General features: G+C 45.4%; 1 protein-coding gene across 1 annotated transcript in view; it reads right to left on the bottom strand.

Moving 5' to 3' along the window:
• Positions 1–20894, bottom strand: part of MYO3A (myosin IIIA) — a 308489-nt gene that overhangs the window by 125417 nt on the left and 162178 nt on the right. Inside the window, exon 18 of the mRNA XM_073677531.1 lies at positions 6735–6945. Coding sequence (XP_073533632.1) covers positions 6735–6945 — 211 coding nt within the window. The remainder of the gene's footprint in view (positions 1–6734; positions 6946–20894) is intronic.

Here is a 20894-nt window from a genome sequence, read left to right as displayed (position 1 = left end):
AGAGATGCACATGTGGTGGAGGGGGATGAGAGAGGTGCACATGTGGGGGAGGCGGATGAGAGAGGTGCACATGTGGGGGAGGCGGATGAGAGAGGTGCACATGTGGGGGAGGGGGATGAGAGATGTGCACATGGGGGGGATGAGAGAGGGGCACATGTGGGGGAGGGGGATGAGAGATGTGCACATGGTGGGGTGGTGAGAGCTGCACATGGGGGAGATGAGAGCTGCACATGGGGGAATTGGGAGAAAATGAGCTGCACATGGGGGAATTGAGAGTAGGGGGATAATGAGCTGCACATAATGAATGTGGGGTGGGGGACAGTAAATGATAAATGATGATGGGGTGGGGAGAGCAGGACATGATATAATGAATTGGGGCAGGGGGTGCATGTAAATAATGAATGCGGGGAGCAGGAAGTATAGAGTAGAGAGCGTTGCGGATGCAGGAGTGTAACTGGTAACAAATTGGCGGAAAGAGTAGAGGTTCTAATTAAATTATATATTAAGTGCCTATTTACAGTTAATGGGGGCACCGTGGTGGATTACAATTTATATTTGGAATGGTAGGTTGCATAATAACTAACCATATATTGATGGTGGATGCACGTCTGTATTCAGCTGCGTAATGTAGAAGTTGGGGAATGTGCTCTAGATAACTGTGCTATTTTATGCAGAGACGAGTCCTGGCTGGAAGACGTGATGGCGGTCTGTGCTGGATGAAGGAGAAAAGCGTAGCTGAAGGACTTCACCTAGAGACGTCACCAGTGAGTCAGTGCATTACATGTACACTTACACTATATACTATGTACCGGGCTCCTGTGTATAATGTCACTGGTGATCACTGTATTACCTGTACACTGACACTATATACAGAGCTCCTGTGTATAATGTCACTGGTGATCACTGTATTACCTGTACACTGACACTATATACAGAGCTCCTGTGTATAATGTCACTGGTGATCACTAGATTACCTGGACACTTACATTATACATACCATGTATAGAGCTCCCGTGTATAATGACACTTATGGTAATATTAGTAATGTGGTGGTAATATTAGTAATGTGGTGGTAATATGTGGTCTGGTCATGGTGTGACAGTTTTTCTCCCTTCTGTGTGGTATTATTCGGTCACTATGTTGTGGTAATATGTGGTCTGGTCATGGTGTGGCGGTATTCCCTGTATGTGGTATTATTGGTCATTTAAAAAAAAAAATGTATATGACACATTCCCTTAAAGAAAACTAAATAAAAATATATCTAAAAAGAGTATTGGATATTTTAAGAAAATTTTAATAGGTTAGAGTAGGGCCCGGCCAGAAGAGTCTACCTTATCGTGGTGGCGGCTTTAAAAATCTTTTGGCCAAAACAAAAGCTGATGGCTATGCATGTGGCACCGTCACATGGCCGAACGTCAGGAGAGCCTGGTGGCAGCGACGTGGACGAGCGCCAGGATTCTGCAGGGATCGCATGGGGGTAAGTATAACAAGTTTTATTTGTTTTAAATACAATTAATTAACTAGGAGTGGGGGGGATGAGAGATGCACATGGGGGGGATGAGAGATGCACATGGGGGGGGGATGAGAGATGCACGGGGGGGTGGGAGATGCACGGGGGGGGGTGAGAGATGCACCGGGGGAGTGAGCTGCACATGGGGGGGATGAGCGCTGCACATGGGAGGGCGAGAGATGCACATGGGGGGGTTATGTTTACATAACTTTGTTGTCTTATGAAGCGCAGGGGGGGGCCCCCAAAAATTTCTTGCACAGGGGCCCACTACAGTCTGTGTCCGCCCCTGAATGTACCCATCAATAAATATTATTATAAAAAAAAATAAAAGTACACATATTTGGTATCGCCGCGTCCAGAACAACCTGACCTATAAAACTGTCCCACTAGTTAACCCCTTCAGTGAACAGGGTAAAAAAAAACAAAAAAAACCGAAGCAAAAAACAATGCTTTATCACCATACCGCCAAACAAAAAATGGAATAACACGCGATCAAAAAGACAAATATAAATAAAAATGGTACCGCTGAAAACGTCATCTCGTCCCGCAAAAAACAAGCCGCCATACTGCTCCATCATCCGAAAAATAAAAAAGTTATAGCTCTCAGAATAAAGCGATGCTAAAAAATATTTTTTTCTATAAAATTGCTTTTATTATGTAAAAGTGCAAAACATAGAAAAACGATATAAATGTGGTACCGCTGTAAACGTACTGACCCGAAGAATAAAGCTACCTTATCAATTTTTGCCACACGCGGAACAGAATAAAAAAAAACAAAAAAAACAATTCCTGAATTGTTGGATTTTGTTTATTCTGCCTCCCAAAAATCGGAAAGCGATCAAAAAATGTCACGTGCCTGAAAATGGCACCAATAACAATGTCAAGTCATCCCGCAAAAAAAGAGCCGTCACATGACTGTCTGCCAAAATCTGGAAAAATTATAGCTCTCAAAATATGGCGATGCAAAAACTAGATTTTACAAAAAATGCGTCTTTTAGTGTGTGATAGCTGTCAGTCATAAAAACCCCATATGATTCTGGTATTGCTGTAATCACACCGACCCGAAGAATAAAGTCGTCTAATCACTTATACCGCACAAGGAACGGCGTCAAAAATAAACTCTTGGGTTAGGATTGGGCTAGGGTTAAGGCTGGGTTTGGGGCTAGGGTTGTGCTAGGGTTAGGGTTGTGCTACGGTTAGGGTTGTGCTACGGTTAGGGTTGTGCTACGGTTAGGGCTGGGGTTGGGGTTAGGGTTGGGGTTAGGGTTGTGATGGGGTTGGGATTTTTTTCAAAAGTAAGAAAAAAAGATGACGATATGGCGACTAGTGTTGAGCGCAAGTGCTCGCTACTTAAGTTTGCATCGGGTGCTCTGGTATGCATTGAGTATCGTGGGTATTTGAGTGACATGCTCGAGTCTCTGCCCCATATGCTTCGCGGCCAAAAAAACTTTACAGGGATTGCCTGCCATGCACGAGCGATCCCCGCATGTTTTTTTTTGGGTGTCTAATAACCGTGAAACATGCGGAGCAGGGACTCGAGCATGTCACTCGAGCACACGCTGTACATGGTGCATACCTGAGTACCCAATGCAAACTCAAGTAGCGAGCACTTGCGCTCAAGACTAATGACAACTTATTCAATATGATGACCTAATGTAAACAAATTCTGTGTCGTACTTCTGGGTTCAAAATGTTCACTATACACCTTAATAAAATCCGTGGGGGGTATAGTTTAGACCCCCTAAGGCACCTATCTAGATGCACAGTGAGCACTTGGAACCCCAGGTGCTTCACAAATTGATTCGTAAAAATGAAAAAATGAAAAAACAACACATTTTCATTTTTACGAATCAATTTGTGAAGCACCTAGGGGGTTCCAAGTGCTCACTATGCATCTAGATAGGTGCCTTGGGGGTCTAGTTTCCAAAATGGGGTCACTTGTGGGGGAGCTCCAATGTTTGGGCACACAGGGACTCTTCAAATGCAACATGGTGTCCGCTAACAAATTGTCGGCTCAAATTGTTAGCGGACACCATGTTGCGTTTGGAGAGCCCCTGTGTGCCCAAACATTGGAGCTCCTCCACAAGTGACCCCGTTTTGGAAACTAGACCACCCAAGGCACCTATCTAGATGCATAGTGAACACTTGGAACCCCAGGTGCTTCACAAATTGATTCATAAAAATGAAAAAGTTTTTTTTTTTCACTTTTTCATTTTTACGAATCAATTTGTGAAGCACCTGGGGGTTCCAAGTGCTCACTATGCATCTAGATAGGTGCCTTGGGGGGTCTAGTTTCCAAAATGTGGTCACTTGTGGGGGAGCTCCAAAGTTTGGGCACACAGGGGCTCTCCAAACGCAACTTGGTGTCCGCTAACAATTTGAGCCGATTTTCCATTCAATTTGTTAGCGGATACCATGTTGCATTTGGAGAGTCCCTGTGTGCCCAAACATTGGAGCTCCCCCACAAGTGACCCCATTTTGGAAACTAGACCCCCCAAGGCACATATCTAGATGCATAGTGAGCACTTGGAACCCTAGGTGCTTCACAAATTGATTCATAAAAATGAAAAAGTGTTTTTTTTTTCACTTTTTCATTTTTACGAATCAATTTGTGAAGCACCTGGGGGTTCCAAGTGCTCACTATGCTTCTAGATAGGTGCCTTGGGGGGTCTGGTTTCCAAAATGGGGTCACTTGTGGGGGAGCTCCAATGTTTGGGCACACAGGGACTCTTCAAATGCAACATGGTGTCCGCTAACAAATTGTCGGCTCAAATTGTTAGCGGACACCATGTTGCGTTTGGAGAGCCCCTGTGTGCCCAAACATTGGAGCTCCCCCACAAGTGACCCCATTTTGGAAACTAGACCCCCCAAGGCACCTATCTAGATGCATAGTGAGCACTTGGAACCCCCAGGTGCTTCACAAATTGATTCATAAAAATGAAAAAGTGTTTTTTTTTCACTTTTTCATTTTTACGAATCAATTTGTGAAGCACCTGGGGGTTCCAAGTGCTCACTATGCATCTAGATAGGTGCCTTGGGGGGTCTAGTTTCCAAAATGGGGTCACTTGTGGGGGAGCTCCAAAGTTTGGGCACACAGGGGCTCTCCAAACGCAACATGGTGTCCGCTAACAATTTGAGCCGATTTTCCATTCAATTTGTTAGCGGATACCATGTTGCATTTGGAGAGCCCCTGTGTGCCCAAACATTGGAGCTCCCCCACAAGTGACCCCATTTTGGAAACTAGACCACCCAAGGCACCTATCTAGATGCATAGTGAGCACTTGGAACCCCAGGTGCTTCACAAATTGATTCATAAAAATGAAAAAGTGTTTTTTTTTTCACTTTTTCATTTTTACGAATCAATTTGTGAAGCACCTGGGGGTTCCAAGTGCTCACTATGCATCTAGATAGGTGCCTTGGGGGGTCTAGTTTCCAAAATGTGGTCACTTGTGGGGGAGCTCCAAAGTTTGGGCACACAGGGGCTCTCCAAACGCAACATGGTGTCCGCTAACAATTTGAGCCGATTTTCCATTCAATTTGTTAGCGGATACCATGTTGCATATGGAGAGTCCCTGTGTGCCCAAACATTGGAGCTCCCCCACAAGTGACCCCATTTTGGAAACTAGACCCCCCAAGGCACCTATCTAGATGCAATGTGAGCACTTGGAACCCCAGGTGCTTCACAAATTGATTCGTAAAAATGAAAAAATGAAAAAAAAAAACACTTTTTCATTTTTATGAATCAATTTGTGAAGCACCTGGGGGTTCCAAGTACTCACTATGCATCTAGATAGGTGCCTTGGGGGGTCTAGTTTCCAAAATGGGGTCATTTGTGGGGGAGCTCCAATGTTTGGGCACACAGGGGCTCTCCAAACACAACATGGCGTCCGCTAATTATTCAAGCAAACTTTACAATCAAAAAGTCAAATGGCGCTCCTTCCCTTCCGAGCCCTGCCGTGCGCCCAAACAGTGTTTTTTCCCCAAATATTGGGTATCTGCATACCCAGGGGAAATTGCACAACAAATTTTGGGGTCCATTTTTTCTTGTTACCCCTGTGAAAATAAAAAAAATTGGGTCTAAAGTAACATTTTTGTGAAAAAAGTTAAATGTTCATTTTTTTCTTCCACATTCAAAAAATTCCTGTGAAGCACCTGAAGGGTTAATAAAGTTCTTGAATGTGGTTTTGAGCACCTTGAGGGGTGCAGTTTTTAGAATGGTGTCACTTTTGGGTATTTTCTGTCATAAAGACCTCTCAAAGTGACTTCAAACGTGATGTGGTCCCTAAAAAAATGGTTTTGTAAATTTTGTTGGATCAATGAGAAATCGCTTGTCAACTTTTAACCCTTATAGCTCCCTAAAAAAAAAAAATTTTGGTTACAAAATTGTGCTGATGTAAAGTAGACATGTGGGAAATGTTATTTATTAACTCTTTTGTGTGACATATCTCTCTGATTTAAGGGCATAAAAATTCAAATTTTGAAAATTGCAAAATTTTCAAAATTTTCGCCAAATTTCCGTTTTTTTCACAAATAAACGCAAGTGATATCGAAGAAATTTTACCACAATCATGAAGTACAATATGTCACGAAAAAACATTCTCAGAATCAGGGGGATCCGTTGAAGCGTTCCAGAGTAATTTCCTCATAAAGTGACAGTGGTCAGAATTGTAAAAATTGGCCTGGTCATTAACATGCAAACCACCCTCGGGGCTTAAGGGGTTAAAGGGTTAAACGAGCATGCTCGCTCAACACAATTAATTAGCAGTGTGTATGAAGAACAGAAGTAAGGTCAGAATACAATCGATCAGTCCAATATAAGTAGAACAGAGTAGAAATACAATTCTATGCATCAGCTAAGAAACGTAGTCAGAGACTGAGTGCTGAACCTGACTTGCCATTGGGTCACAGGACCTACATTTACATAAACGACAGAACGTGCTGTCAAAATTGTAAATTCTGTTTTATTCTAATTAAATCAGCTGATATTTAATTTTCTATAGTGATTTTGTTCCCATTGACTCTGATTTTCTCTATGCAGGTAGTTGGCCTTACATGTGGAACATTACGGGGGAGTCAAGCTTGTGCCACAAGGTACAATTGTCTTTTAACTGCAACATTGCACAGAAAAACATAAAAAATGTTGTTGGAAATAAAAAAATTATTCAAAAACTTTATGTAAAATTATATAAAATTCCAATATATAAATGTGCCTGCAAATCCTCACCTTATTTCCTCGCTTGGTTTCAGTAAAACATTGATTCGGTTTACAATCCAGCTAAAGAGCCGACCATACAACGCTTTGGACATAGCATCTCTCACATCAGCTGCTTTCTCCACCGTATTCTGGCGAATTATGGTTTCTCCACGAGTGACCACGCAGTGAGAAGTGAGCGCGTCTTTCAGTTCATCGGACTGTATACAAAGTAAGGAGGCAGCTGAGATAGAAAACAAAAAGTCGTCCAATTAGTGATATTTTATGTAGCTATGTCCATTCCCACATTTATATACTGGAGTATTTGGTTACTTTGGACATAGTGTTTAATACTTTTTCAAGCTATAAAAGTTGAAGACTCATGCGTAAAGATTTTGGCAACCAATAACTTCAGTTCTTTGCACCTATTGGCTGATGTTGCACCTCAAAAACTTCCTGCTGTGCCTTCCCATTAGGACCTTTGCATATAATACTAAGATCTAACTGTTCGATTTTAGCTGCTTTGACCTGCATCTGGATAGGAAAGCAGAAAAACTTGGGAAAACGGAGAACAGAGTGCTCAATATCAGTAATTGTGTACATGTGAAATGCTTGGATGGAACAGAGAAAAGAGAACCTGCCACTTTATTTGTAAACCCTCTAGCCCTCTGGCCTTGAACTCTTACTAATTCCAGCAATGTATCACTTAGTTTACTGGGTGCAGCAGTTGTGATAGTGATGCACCCCCTGGGCCGTGGTGTACTCAATAGCCGGGCCGGTCGTGCTGGGGTTATCACGGTGGCAGTGACCCAGTCCGTGACCCAGGGCGGTCAATTAAAGGAAAAGTAAAAGGGGAATAAAGTTTTTAGGATAATATTCGTGATGCCACCTGTGGTATGCGGCTATATGGAGCCACCGCTGTGGTGCAGATCCACTGGAGCTGATGGTGACGCAGCAGAGTTGGTTCAGCTCTCCACAGGCAGAGCTAAGCTCCAGGGCAGTATATGATGAATTACAGAGTAGATGTTGTCGGCTGGGACAGTGTCATGCAGGGATGAGGGTGCAGGTAATGAACAGACAACACATTAATGGCGGTTACCTCTTAGCTTTACTTGCGGTTTGGCAGAGCAGGTGCACGGGTACTAGCTGGTAGTGGAGGTCCAGGCGGCCTGGAAGCAAGTTGGGGATCCACCTCGCCAGGTGAAGTTGTAGGCCTTCCCTCTGCGCTAATCTCTTTGGCCCTTCTGCTTGAAGCTATGCTGCGGCCCTCGTCCCTGAGTAAAACGTCTTTTTCCTCACCCGCATGGTAGGCAGCTCGGGCCTTCCTTAAGTGTCATTCCCACGTGGCGATGCTGGGCCCTATGGTGCTGCTGAGCCGCCGGGCGTCTGGTGGGCCTTGGAGACCAGCAGTCTCCTGCCCTCCGGATTCTGCTGCTGGATCTTCAGTGCCCCACAACCACGGACTCCGGTGTCCGGTTCCTTTGCGCTTCTCTCTGGGGTGAGCTTGTCTACAGCTCCCTTCCCCAGGTCCTTCCTCGTCGCTGTCCTGTCTTCAACTCCTCTCCACTCAATCTCACTAATCCCGCCTCCAGATTCCAGTTTTTAAGGGGAGGAGATCCCCTTTCTGGTCTGGAGCCAGGAAAGTGTTATATGCTGGTAAACCTGATTAGGGGACCCCTCCTTGCTTCCAGGCATGGCATCACTCCTTGTGAGGGAGGCAATGCCACTGTGGCAACCGGACCCCTGGGGTGCCACATTCCCCCCTAGTTAAATTCAGTACTCCTGGACTGAGGACACATTTACAAAGTCTCAAAAAGGCAAAAAATTGCAGAACAACAAAACCAAACTAGAATAGGGAGCAGTCATTGCGGCGCTTAGTCTTTACTCCGCAATCCGGGAATTGTCTTTTTCCGGATACCTGAAGGTTGGTTGGTGGGAACTGCCTCAACTCACTTCATGTATCGTCCCTGGGCGTGGCTTCAGGGCACTCTGTCGGTGGGCCTGGTTTTCGGCCACTACTGCGGTTTATTTTCAAGGCCAACAATTAACTTTATTCAACATTGTTCTGACCACACTTAGTCCTGTGGTCCATTTGTCCATAAATTTAATTACTATATACACTCATGATTACTTAAAAGGTTCTTACAGGAAGTCTCTGTAGGCTCTCATACTTAACGGTTTCAACTATATAACATATAGTATTATTTTATTACACTTTAGTCTCTATAACGGGCAGGGAGCTGACCTCTAGTACTACGGGTTGATCTACGAAGTACATTTGTTGCCAATGACCTACCCGGATTTCTAGTGTTTACCGCTGGAGTGGTGGGTGCACTATTCCCTACGCTTCTTGTGGACCTACGTAGTACTGGTATACCAGATTTCCTTCTGCGAACTCCTAAACTCACCATGGGACTGACAGATTCACCACTAGCAGGGGGTAGATTCACTCGTACCACTCAGTGGTGGCATCTGTTGCTGGGGCCGTCTGGTCTTCCAGATGTTCTGGAGTCTCTGCTGCTTCCGGTAAGGCTACTTGGGGAAAGGTCAAGACAGGTACCACGGTTGCTTGATTCACCTGCGTCCACAACCGGGGAAATTGACCGGGGAAATTCTCCAAGGATGGTTTGAACCGTCTCTTCCACCTTTTCTGTGTGCTGGGGGCTGTTTTTGTCTTCCTCTTGGTGTCTCAATTGATCAGGGCATAGCTTCAGGTGGTCTCACGAGACTGTCACCGAAGTCTCTCCTCCATCTTTACTGATGAGACATACCTTGGTGTTGTCGAAATTCGAAGGTAAGACGGTGTATGGCTCAACCTCCCACTGATCATCTAATTTGTGAACTTGTCTCTTCCTTCTGAGTACCTGTTCTCCAGGTGACAAGGAACTGCAGATGCGTGCTGATTATAAGTTCTCTCCTGCCTCTGTCTCGCCTGGGACAAACTTCTCTCTACACATTCTTGCACCTTGCGGTATTGTCGCTGTATCCCAATCTGCATCTGGTGATGTCGTCTCAGGTGTTAAAACTCCCATGTCTAAGTCAATGGGTAGCTTACCAGGTATTGCCCTCATCAGGTAGGCGGGTGTACAGTTGTTGGAGTTCACCAGGATGTGGTTATATAGGTCTATCAAATCCGGTAACTTCTTTGTCACAGGCTACGTTCTTCAAGGGGCAACGTCTTCAACAGGTCTATTACCACCTGGTTCATTTTCTCACACAACCCATTGGTCTGGGGATGATACGGCGTCGTCCTTATTTTCCTGCAGCCGTACAGGTTACAGAATTCCTGAAACACTTCTGCTTCAAAGGCTGGACCTTGATCGGTAAGCACTCGTTCAGGGTAACCGTGCGGGCGACAAAAGTGTTGTTGAAACGCTTTGGCTGCCGTCTTAGCCGTGTGATCCTTCACTGGCACTACTACCAGGAATCGGGAGTAGTGGTCTACTATGGTGAGAGCGTAGACATAGCCTGACCGGCTTGGGGCTAGCTTCACGTGGTCCAAGGCTACCAGTTCAAGTGGTTGCTTGGTGATTATGGGCTACAGGGGAGCCCTCTGGCTATCACGGTCTTTCCGTCTCAGGTTGCATGGACCACATTCTCGACACCATCTCTCGATTGCTTTCCTCATGCCAACCCAGTAGAATCGCTCACATAGCAGGACTTCCAACTTCTTCCACCCGAAGTGTCCTGCTCCATCGTGGTATGCCTCTAAGACCATTGGTGCATCTCGCTTCGGGACTACCACCTTCCAGACAAGTTCGTGTGTCCAGGAGTTGATGTTTCTTCGACACAGCTTTCCCTCGTAGATGAACAGCTTGCCCTTCTCCTTCCACAACTGTTGGGTCTCCTGTGGAGCATCTGGATCAGGGTACGAGTCAGCTTGTGTCAGCAACTCCTTTACTAGGTGGACAGCCAGGTCGCTATCCCGCATCTCTGCCCATCCATGGTGGGGCAATGGGTTAAACGTGGCCTCTCTGTTGGCGGAGCGCTTTTCCCTCACACAGTGGGAGCACTGGGTCACCCCATGACGATGGAAAACGGGTAGCTCTATCTCCTCCAGCTCTTCCGGATCTTCTCCCCCATCTGGCAAGTTGGGAATCCTGGACAGCACATCAGCATTAGCGTTTTTATGCCCTGCCCAATACTTGATGGTAAACTCGTAGTTGGACAGTCAAGCCATCCATCGCTGTTCTAGGACACCAAGCTTAGCTGAGTCCAGGTGCGTCAGCGGGTTGTTATCCGTGGAGACTGTAATTCTGGAGGAGGCGAGGTAGTGTTTGAAGCGTTCTTTTACAGCCCAGGCTATGGCTAAAAACTCCAACTTAAAGGAACTATAGTTGTCGGGGTTCCTTTCCGTGGGACGGAGATTCCTGCTGGCGTAGGCAATCACTCTCTCTCTACCCTGCTGTACCTGGGACAGCACCGCTCCCAATCCCACGTTGCTGGCATCCATATGGAGTATAAAGGGTTGGCCATAGTTGGGGTAGGTCAGGACTTTGTCTCCAGTAAGAGCCACTTTCAGTCGAGTGAAGGATTTGTCTTCTGGTTTACCCCATTTGAACTGAGGATTCGGGTTGTTGGCTCTCTTCGACTGGCCCACTAAGAGGTCCTGCATGGGTGCCGCTATCTTGGTGAAACCCTTGATGAATCTCCTGTAGTAGCCTACCAGCCCGAGGAACTGCCGCACTTCCTTGATAGTGGAGGGTCTTGGCCAGTCCTTGATCACGGTGACTTTTTCAGGGTCTGGTGCTACACCTTTGGCGCTTACCACATGACCTAGGTACAGCACCTTGGGCTTCAACAGGTGGCACATGGTCGGCTTTACTTTCAGGCCATAACCAGATAGGGCTTCGAACACCTCGGCCAGGTGCTCCAGGTGGTTTTCGTATGTCTTTGAGTAGACAATTATGTCGTCTAGGTACAGCAGAACGGTTTCAAAGTTTTTGTGTCCTAGGCAACACTCCATTAACCACTGGAAAGTTCCTGGGGCGTTGCAGAGCCCGAATGGCATGCAGTTGAACTCGCAGAGGCCCATTGTTGTTGTAGATGCGGTCTTCTCTCTGTCCGCCTCTGCCACGGGAACCAGCCAATACCCACTGGTGAGATCTAAAATGGAGAAATGTTAGCGGTTCTCAGTGCAGCTAATGATTCCTCAATTCTGGGTAATGGGTAGGCGTCCTTATGTGTAATGCGGTTAATCTGCCTGTAATCAACACACATCCTCATTGTACCATCTTTCTTTCTAACGAGGACTAATGGAGCTGCCCAGGGGCTACAACTATATCTGATCACCCCAGCCTCCTTCATCTCCTGTACCATTCCCTTGGCACATTTGTAGTGAGCTGGGGGTACAGGCCGGTACCTCTCTTTAATGGGCGGATGATCGCCTGTGGGGATATGATGTTGGACCCCTTTTACCTGCCCAAAATCTAGTAGGTGTTTGCTAAAGACTCACTCATATTCTTGGACCACCCGGTATACTCCATGCTTTTGGTGCAAAGGGGTGGAGTCTGTGCCTACTTGTAGCTTCTGAAACCAATCCTCCATCTGCCCCTTGGGGCCACTGTTTTCCGCCTGTTCGGATGGAGGCAAGGGTTCCACTGCCTTTATTGCGTTGTTACTGACAGTGAACAACTTAGCAAGGGTGGCATACCGGGGTAAATGGACCTCTTTCTCCCCACAATTCAGGATGCGTATCGGTACTATCCCTTGCGGACATCGACTACACCCCTGGCTGTCAAGATGGTGGGCCTACTATCAGAGTACACAGGTTCTACCAGGGCCTGATAATCTTGACCCCTGAGACCTATTGCTGCCCGACACCATATTAACATTTCACTCCTAGGGGACATTGCAATTAGGAATGGATAACTCATTCTGACACTGCCGACTCTACCTGTTGTCTCTGCATCAGGGCTTTCATCTCCTTCTGCAGAACTTGCTGCTGACTAGAACTGGCAGTCTCTGCGACCTGTTGCAACAAAAGAATAATTTCCCCAAGACAATTCTCTATCACATTGGTGCCTATAGTTATCATAGGATGGCTTTCTCGGCGATCAATATCAACAATAATCATCGATTGTGATAGCAATTCTACTCGGCCAACCTTTATGGTCACCTCTTTATACCCCATCTGAGGCAGGGGCTGACCATTGTTGGCAAAGATATTAATATGTTCATCTGGACTGCAGGTAATGTCTGAATCAGTCCAGTATTGTTTATAAAGGATATATGGCATCATTGTCACCTGGGAACCGGTGTTCATCTGGATGCCATCAAGCACGACAGGTAGGACCAATCGTCCTCCCATGTACTTGTCTCGCCAACTTTGTGGGCCTGGTTGTCTTACTCCTGGGGTTGGCCCTCTGCCCCAGGGGTTGCTCATTTAAATTGCAGAATCTTGCGATGTGCCCCGCCTTGTGACAGCGACGACAGATGGGTTGTCCGTTCTTGTCGTAGCGATCGCTGTTTCTCCCTCTGGTCGGTGCAATCCTTCTCTGTTGTCACCACGGGACGTCATCTGGACTGGAAGCCAGCTGGATTCTTTCCTTTGGAGACACTTGCATGACCTGCACGGTTTTGGTTAGTGTAGCCACACTTTTGTTCAGCTCCTGGACCTCAAGGCGTAGGTCTGCAGATGGGTCATTATCTAGGGTCTGCGCGTCAGCCTCCACAGGTGCCGAGGAAAAGGACGCCACCTCCTGGTGGTATGTGAGAGTTGGGCGCCGGAGGAGTGCACTGCCACTTGGGGTTGATTCTCGCAGCACCCAGATGGCCTGGTCTTTAAATTGCACAAAGTCCAGATCAGGGTTTTGCAGAGCTATAATGCGCAGCTGTGTCCGGTGAGCGTTAGACAGGAGCCCCTCAATAAACTGTTCGGTTAGCAATCTGTCCTCGTCTCGCACACTGTCAGTGTCTACTTGTTTAATGGCCCGCAACACCTCCTGCAGGTTTAGAGCATAGTCCCGTACACTGTACTGCACCCTTTGTTTGCACCCGTAGAACTTCATTTTAATCTCTGCTGCTGTGCGGGTGTCAAAGGTATCCTTTAACCGGGCCAGTATTTCCTTAACAGTGCTTTTGTCCCTGCCTGGCCAGGACTTCACCTCCCTCTGGGCTGCACCGATTAGCTGGCCTATGACGATGCTGACTTTTTGCTCTTCAGACAGGGGGTACACTTGGAACAAACTGCGCAGTCTCTCCTCAAAGTTGCTAAGGGTGTGCGACTCCCCTGAGTACTGGGGCAACCACGGGGAGGAGTCCTGAGGAGATAATTTGCATATTCCCACTGCATTTTAGGGTAAGTGAAGAGTCTCCGCGAGCTCAAAGAACACTGGATTTTGGCTGTTGGAGCTGAAAAGAGGACATCGGTAAACCGCGCGCCTACCGGCGTGCGCATTTTGAAGCTTTTTTTTAAGCCTTTTTCACTGTTTTCAGAACATTAACAATAAGAACATGGAAGAGTCCAGGAGCCATTTGGTGAGCTGCATATCCTGCTACATGTTCACAGACTTGCCAGTGGAAAAGCCAAACTTCACATGCCAGAAATGCAAGCTTGTGTCCCTGTTGGAGGAAAAGTTGCGAAATCTAGAAGAGAGGTTAACTACCTTGAAAATCATTAAGGAAGGTGAAGAGTTCTTAGACAGAGCAGAATTATCTCTTCATGATTCAGAAAGAGAAGAAATTCGAACTGCACCTGACGAAACAGAGGAGTGGAAGCATGTGACCCACAGAAGCAGGAGGATCGAGAGGCAGTCAGCACCCATACTGCTCAGGAACCAGTACCAGGCTCTCACGCAGGAGAACCATGAAGAAATACAGCAAAATAAGACTTTGCCAGCAATGAATAACCTTGTAAGCCCTCAGAATCCTCCTGGATGGAGAAAGAAGAATGTTGTGAAGAAAAAACGGAGAGTGGTGGTCATGGGGGATTCCCTGTTAAGAGGAACAGAGGCCGCTATCTGCAGACCAGACATAACCTCAAGAGAAATGTGCTGTCTTCCAGGAGCAAAAATTAAAGATGTGTCTGACAGGATATCAAGACTCTTCAGGCCTACAGATCACTACCCATTCCTGCTAATACATGTGGGGACAAATGACACCGCAAGAAAGGACCTGGAAACCATCTGCAGTGACTTTGAAGACTTAGGCAAGAAAGTGAAAGAATTGGGAGCGCAGGTGGTCTTCTCATCCATCCTCCCAGTGGATGGCCATGGAACAATGAGGTGGAATAAGATTCTACAGGTGAACAACTGGCTACGTCGATGGTGCCGTCAACAAGGATTTGGATTTCTGGATCACGGAATGAATTACCTATACGATGGACTACTTGCTAGAGATGGGGTGCACCTTACAAAGACTGGAAAACATGTATTTGGAAGTCGCCTTGCTACACTCATCAGAAGAGCTTTAAACTAGAACAATGTGGGAAGGGAAGCAAAAGGCCAGAAAAAGCCATACAGCTGACAAATACTATTGAGATCTCTGCTACTGTAAGTGGAAAGGAAGAACAAAGACAAAACAATTTAAATAATAAAAATATGGGAGGAAGAGAAACCAATCACAAACTAAAATGTTTTTATACAAATGCACAAAGCATGGGCAACAAACAAGGAGAATTGGAACTACTAATGCAGGAAAAGGAATATGATGTCATTGGAATCACTGAAACTTGGTGGGACGATACACATGATTGGAATAAAAGGCTAAAAGGATACAACTTATTTGCAAGAAACAGACTTGATAAACGAGGAGGAGGTGTTGCATTGTATGTTAGAAAAGCGTATATCTGCACAGAGATTGAAGCTTCAGAGACTGGGAGTTCTGTGGAAACTGTTTGGGTAAGAATACAAGGAGAGAACAACGGAAAGGACACCATTGTAGGCATTTACTACAGGCCACCTGGGCAAGCTGAAGATATGGATGAACTCTTTATGTATCAAATGACCAAGTTCTCCAAAAAATATGACGTAGTGGTCATGGGAGATTTCAACTATCCAGACATTTGTTGGGAATCTCTCTCAAGTAAAACTAACAGGTCAAGCAAATTCTTATCCTCTCTTGCTGACAACTTTATCTTCCAAAAGGTAGGGGAGAAAACAAAGGAATCTACTTTGGATCTAATCCTTATAAACAGGGAGGAAATGGTTGAGGAGGTAAAGGTGGCTGGGACCCTAGGAGGCAGCGATCATTCTATTATAGAATTTTGGATAACTAGAGGAGGAAGACATGTGAAGACTCAAACTTCAAGGTTAGATTTTAGAAAGGCAGATTTTAAGAGACTCAGAAAGAGAATAGGAGGGATCCAATGGCTGGATGTCCTTAAGGACAAAAATGTCCAGGAAGGATGGGAAATTTTTAAAAATGAGATTCTCAAAGCACAATCGTTAACAATCCCGAAAAGTAGGAAGAATGGGAAGCATTTAAGGAAACCAGGATGGATGAACACAGAACTTAAACACATGCTAAAAAGAAAGAAAGAAATGTTTATTAAATGGAAAGAGGGAGGCATATCTAAAGAAGATTATAATGCAGTCTGCAGATCCTGCAGGGCACGTATCAGGGTAGCTAAAGCTGACAATGAATTAAGGCTTGCAAGAGATGTCAAAAGCAATAAAAAAGGATTTTGGGGGTATGTCAAAAGTAAAAGAAAAGTCAAAGATGCTATAGGATTTTTACAGGATGAAAATGGAGAAATGGTAAGAGAGGATGTTGAGAAGGCCGAACTTTTTAATTCCTATTTTGCATCTGTTTTCTCTCAGAAAGAAAATGTAACATCAACTGATCTTCACTGTCCTTTTAAAGGAATAGAGGAATCCAAGTTATCTGTAAACAGAAAGATTGTGAGGGAATATTTAGCTAACATAAATGAGTTCAAGTCTCCAGGTCCAGATGAATTACACCCCAGAGTACTGAAGGAGATCGTAGAAGAAATTTTAGAAACACTCTCCATAATCTTTGAAAATTCTTGGAGAACAGGACAAGTCCCAGAAGACTGGAGAAGAGCAAATGTTGTTCCTATCTTCAAAAAGGGAAAGAAGGTGGACCCAGGGAACTATAGGCCGGTGAGTCTGACTTCTATACCAGGAAAGATCTTTGAACAAATTATTAAACAACATGTATGTAAGTACATGGATAAGAATGAAGTGATTAACCAGAGTCAGCATGGGTTTGTAACTAACAAGTCATGTCAGACTAACTTAATTTCCTTCTATGACAGAATCACTGACTGGGTGGATCAGGGAAATGCTGTAGATATAGTATATCTTGACTTCAGCAAAGCATTTGACAAAGTATCTCACACCATCCTTATTGAAAAAATGACCAAGTATGCAATGGACCAGGCAACTGTTAGGTGGATTCATAACTGGCTTAGTGATCGGACTCAAAGGGTGGTTGTAAATGGCTTCACATCCAGCTGGATGAATGTCTCAAGTGGGGTACCACAGGGCTCCGTCCTGGGACCTGTATTGTTCAACATCTTTATCAATGATTTAGATGAAGGAATTGAGGGTAAACTGATTAAATTTGCTGATGACACAAAGCTAGGAGGGATAGCTAATACTAGAGAAGAGAGAGAGAGGATTCAAAAAGACCTAAATAAACTATAGCAGTGGGCAGCAACCAACAGAATGGTTTTTAACAGGGAAAAATGCAAAGTACTACATCTGGGCAATAAAAATGAAAAAAGCATATACAGAATGGGAGGAATAGAGCTAAGCAACAGTACATGTGAAAAAGACTTAGGTATACTAATAGATCATAGACTGAACATGAGTCAACAGTGTGATGCAGCAGCAAAAAAGGCAAATACAATTCTGGGATGTATTAACAGAAGCATACAGTCTAGATCACGTGAAGTCATTATCGGTCTTTACTCCTCTTTGGTCAGACCTCATCTGGAATACTGTGTACAGTTTTGGGCACCACATTTTAAAAAAGACATAGACAAACTGGAGCAAGTTCAGAGAAGAGCGACCAGAATGGTGACTGGTCTGCAAACCATGTCCTATGAGGAACGGTTGCAGGATTTGGGAATGTTTAGCTTGCAAAAAAGAAGACTGAGAGGAGACTGAATAGCTGTCTACAAATATGTCAAGGGCTGTCACATTGTAGAAGGATCATCTTTATTCTCATTTGCACAAGGAAAGACTAGAAGCAATGGGATGAAACTAAATGGGAGGAGACACAGATTAGATATTAGAAAAAACTTTTTGACAGTTAGGGTGATTAATGAGTGGAACAGGCTGCCACGAGAGGTGGTGAGTTCCCCTTCAATGGACGTCTTCAAATAGAGGCTGGACAAACATCTGTCTGAGATGATCTAGTGAATCCTGCTTTGAGCAGGGGGTTGGACCAGATGACCAAGGAGGTCCCTTCCAACTCTACCATTCTATGATTCTATGATATATGGCATTGATAACGGCATTACAGTGGCAGCGGCCGCGGCTGAATCCTCTCCCAAGTTGGGCATCTTCCTCCCCCCTAGTGAACCTCAGCCAGGTCCTGGGTTTCTGCTGATGTACCAGTATGCTGCTCTGCCGGCGAGAGGGATCGCTTACCCGGCGGTTCCGGATTGGGGCCTCCTGCTTCCCCTCGACTGACGGCAAATGACGTGATGATACAGTTCAGCAAAGTCTATGGCACATAGTACCTGGTTATACCAGGCTTCGTTTATCCTGTTCGTGACGCCAAGTATGACGCGCCCCCTGGGCCGTGGGGTACTCGGTAGCCTGGCCGGTCGGTGCTGGGGATGTCACGGTGGCAGTGACCCGGTCCGTGACCCAGGGCGGTCAATTAAAGGAAAAGTGGAAGGGGAATAATATTCGTGATGCCACCTGTGGTATGCGGCTATATGGGGCCGTTGCAGCAGTGCAGAACCACTGGAGCTGATGGTGACGCAGCAGAGTTGGTTCAGCTCTCCACAGGCAGAGCTTAGCCCCAGGGCAGTATATGATGAATTGTAGAGTAGATGTTGTCGGCTGGGACAGTGTCGTGCAGGGCTGAGGACACAGGTAATGAACAGACAACACATTAACACATTTCCTCTTAGCTTTACTTGCGGTTTGGCAGAGCAGACCGGGGCACGGGTACTAGCAGGTAGTGGACGTCCGGGCGGCCTGGAAGCAAGTTGGGGATCCACCTCGCCAGGTGAAGTTGTAGGCCTTCCCTCTGCTCTATTCTCTTTGGCCCTGCTGCTTGAAGCTATGCTGCGGCCCTCGTTCCTGAGTAAAACGTCTTTATGCTCACCCGTATGCTCACCCGTATGGCAGGCAGCTCGAGCCTTCCTCAATTGTTGCTCCCACGTGGCGATGCTGGGACCTGTGATGCTGCTGAGCCACCAGGCGTCTGGTGGGGCCAGGAGACCTGCAGTCTCCTACCCTCCAGATTCTGCTGCTGGGCCTTCAGTGCCCCACAACCACGGACTCCGGTGTCCGGTTCCTTTGCGCTTCTCTTTGGGGCGAGCTTGTCTACAGCTCCCTTCCCCAGGTCCTTCCACGTCGCTGTCCTGTCTTCAACTCCTCTCCACTCACTCTCAGTAACCCCGCCTCCAGATTCCAGTTGCTAAGGGGAGGAGCTCCCCTTTCTGGTCTGGAGCCAGGAAAGTGTTGTATGCTGGTAAACCTGATTAGGGGACCCCTCCTTGCTTCCAGGCATGGTATCACCCCTTGTGAGGGAGGCAATGCCACTGTGGCAATCGGACCCCTGGGGTGCCACAATAGAATTATAGTTTTCTCTGCTGCAGAACTAGCAGAGCTTGGATTGCTGAGCTGTATATAACCCCGCCCACACCACTGATTGGCTGACTTCTGTGTACACTGTATATTGACAGAAAGCTGCTAATCAGTGGTGAGAGCAGGTTACATGGATTGGGTTGACCAGGAGGCATGAAACACCTAGTCCTGCATTGATAATCTTCTGCTGATAAAACACTAATTTTATTGAGACAGCTATATACAGCCCAGTAAGTGATATATCACTGGAATCAGGGCCTCTGCTCCTACATCATGGCACTCTCAGATTACATAACAAAAACCTTCCCTTTAACTTGTGTCTAGCCATGTTCTTTGTAATTACTGGACCAATCAAGAACTCTAAAAAGAGAATAGAGTCATTAAAAAACCTAGGAGGTTGAAGCCTATAATTTACGTAAACTCAGTTCTCCCTATAAACCACTTGTTTAGGTTCTAAGCTGTGATGTGATGATGTGTCAGGAAATTTTTAGTTCAAAATTAAATGAGCTTTTGTACCATCAAGAATCCATTATGCTAAAATGTATTAAACCTCAGGAGATGAAGCACAGCTGTTGTTTATGGCATATTTTTATTTTTACTGGGTTTGCTAAAAAGTCTGAGCAAAGTTTTCAAATAGAAAAAAAGTATTTTTCTTTCTGTTTTCTGTTTATTTCCAAGTGGTCTGAGATTGTGATAAACTGATAATAGAATTTTTGAAATGTATTTTCTCAACTAGGCAGACCCTCCGCTTACTTAAAGTGCACCAGTCATTTCACCCAATCTGAGATTGTGTTGCTGCCTTTGTGCCCCTCAAAAAGTTAAAACTGCTTTTAATGCCTATATATGTTTAATACATATATATATATGTATACATATATACATACATATATACATATATGTATGTCCAAAATATTCTCATATTCTATAACTAGCCGCCCACTCTTTTTTAGTGGGCTACCCCTCTTCATCAGTATACTGCTAGCACCATATGTGCTGGAACTTCTTATCCCTTATCATTCAGCATGTATTGCTTCTCCCATTATTTAATGGCTTGTCTGCCCTAAAGTGAAAGCTCACCTTTATGCTAGTATGCAGTATCACACATGGGAAGGAGCAGTAAGTAAAAGACCCGGCCCTACTTCCTGTAATCCATCTCAGCATATCTGTTGCTAGAGACGGATTAGACTTTACAACAGGAAGTGGACAGTAGATTAGACAGAAGGGCTGAAAAAAATTATTTTGGGTAAATAAAAGAATTGTTACTTTGCTACTCATTGCATGGGCCATTAAATGGAGTTTATTGAGAAAACAGTGACCATTTAAGAACACTCTGTACAAACTGAGCCATATTGATAAAAAATGGTTATTTTTCCTATTATAAGTGCCAATCACAGTACAGCTATCATAATTCCAGATCATTGAAAGATATGAAAGCTGCGCAGTTCTTGGAAGGGACGTT

This window comes from Phyllobates terribilis, unplaced genomic scaffold (assembly GCF_046119375.1).
Source record: "Phyllobates terribilis strain yellow unplaced genomic scaffold, ASM4611937v1 Scaffold_4__5_contigs__length_816908805, whole genome shotgun sequence".
NCBI classification, from domain to species: domain Eukaryota; kingdom Metazoa; phylum Chordata; class Amphibia; order Anura; family Dendrobatidae; genus Phyllobates; species Phyllobates terribilis.
Note: the sequence above shows the minus strand (reverse complement) of the source record. Positions and strands in the feature narration are given on the sequence as shown.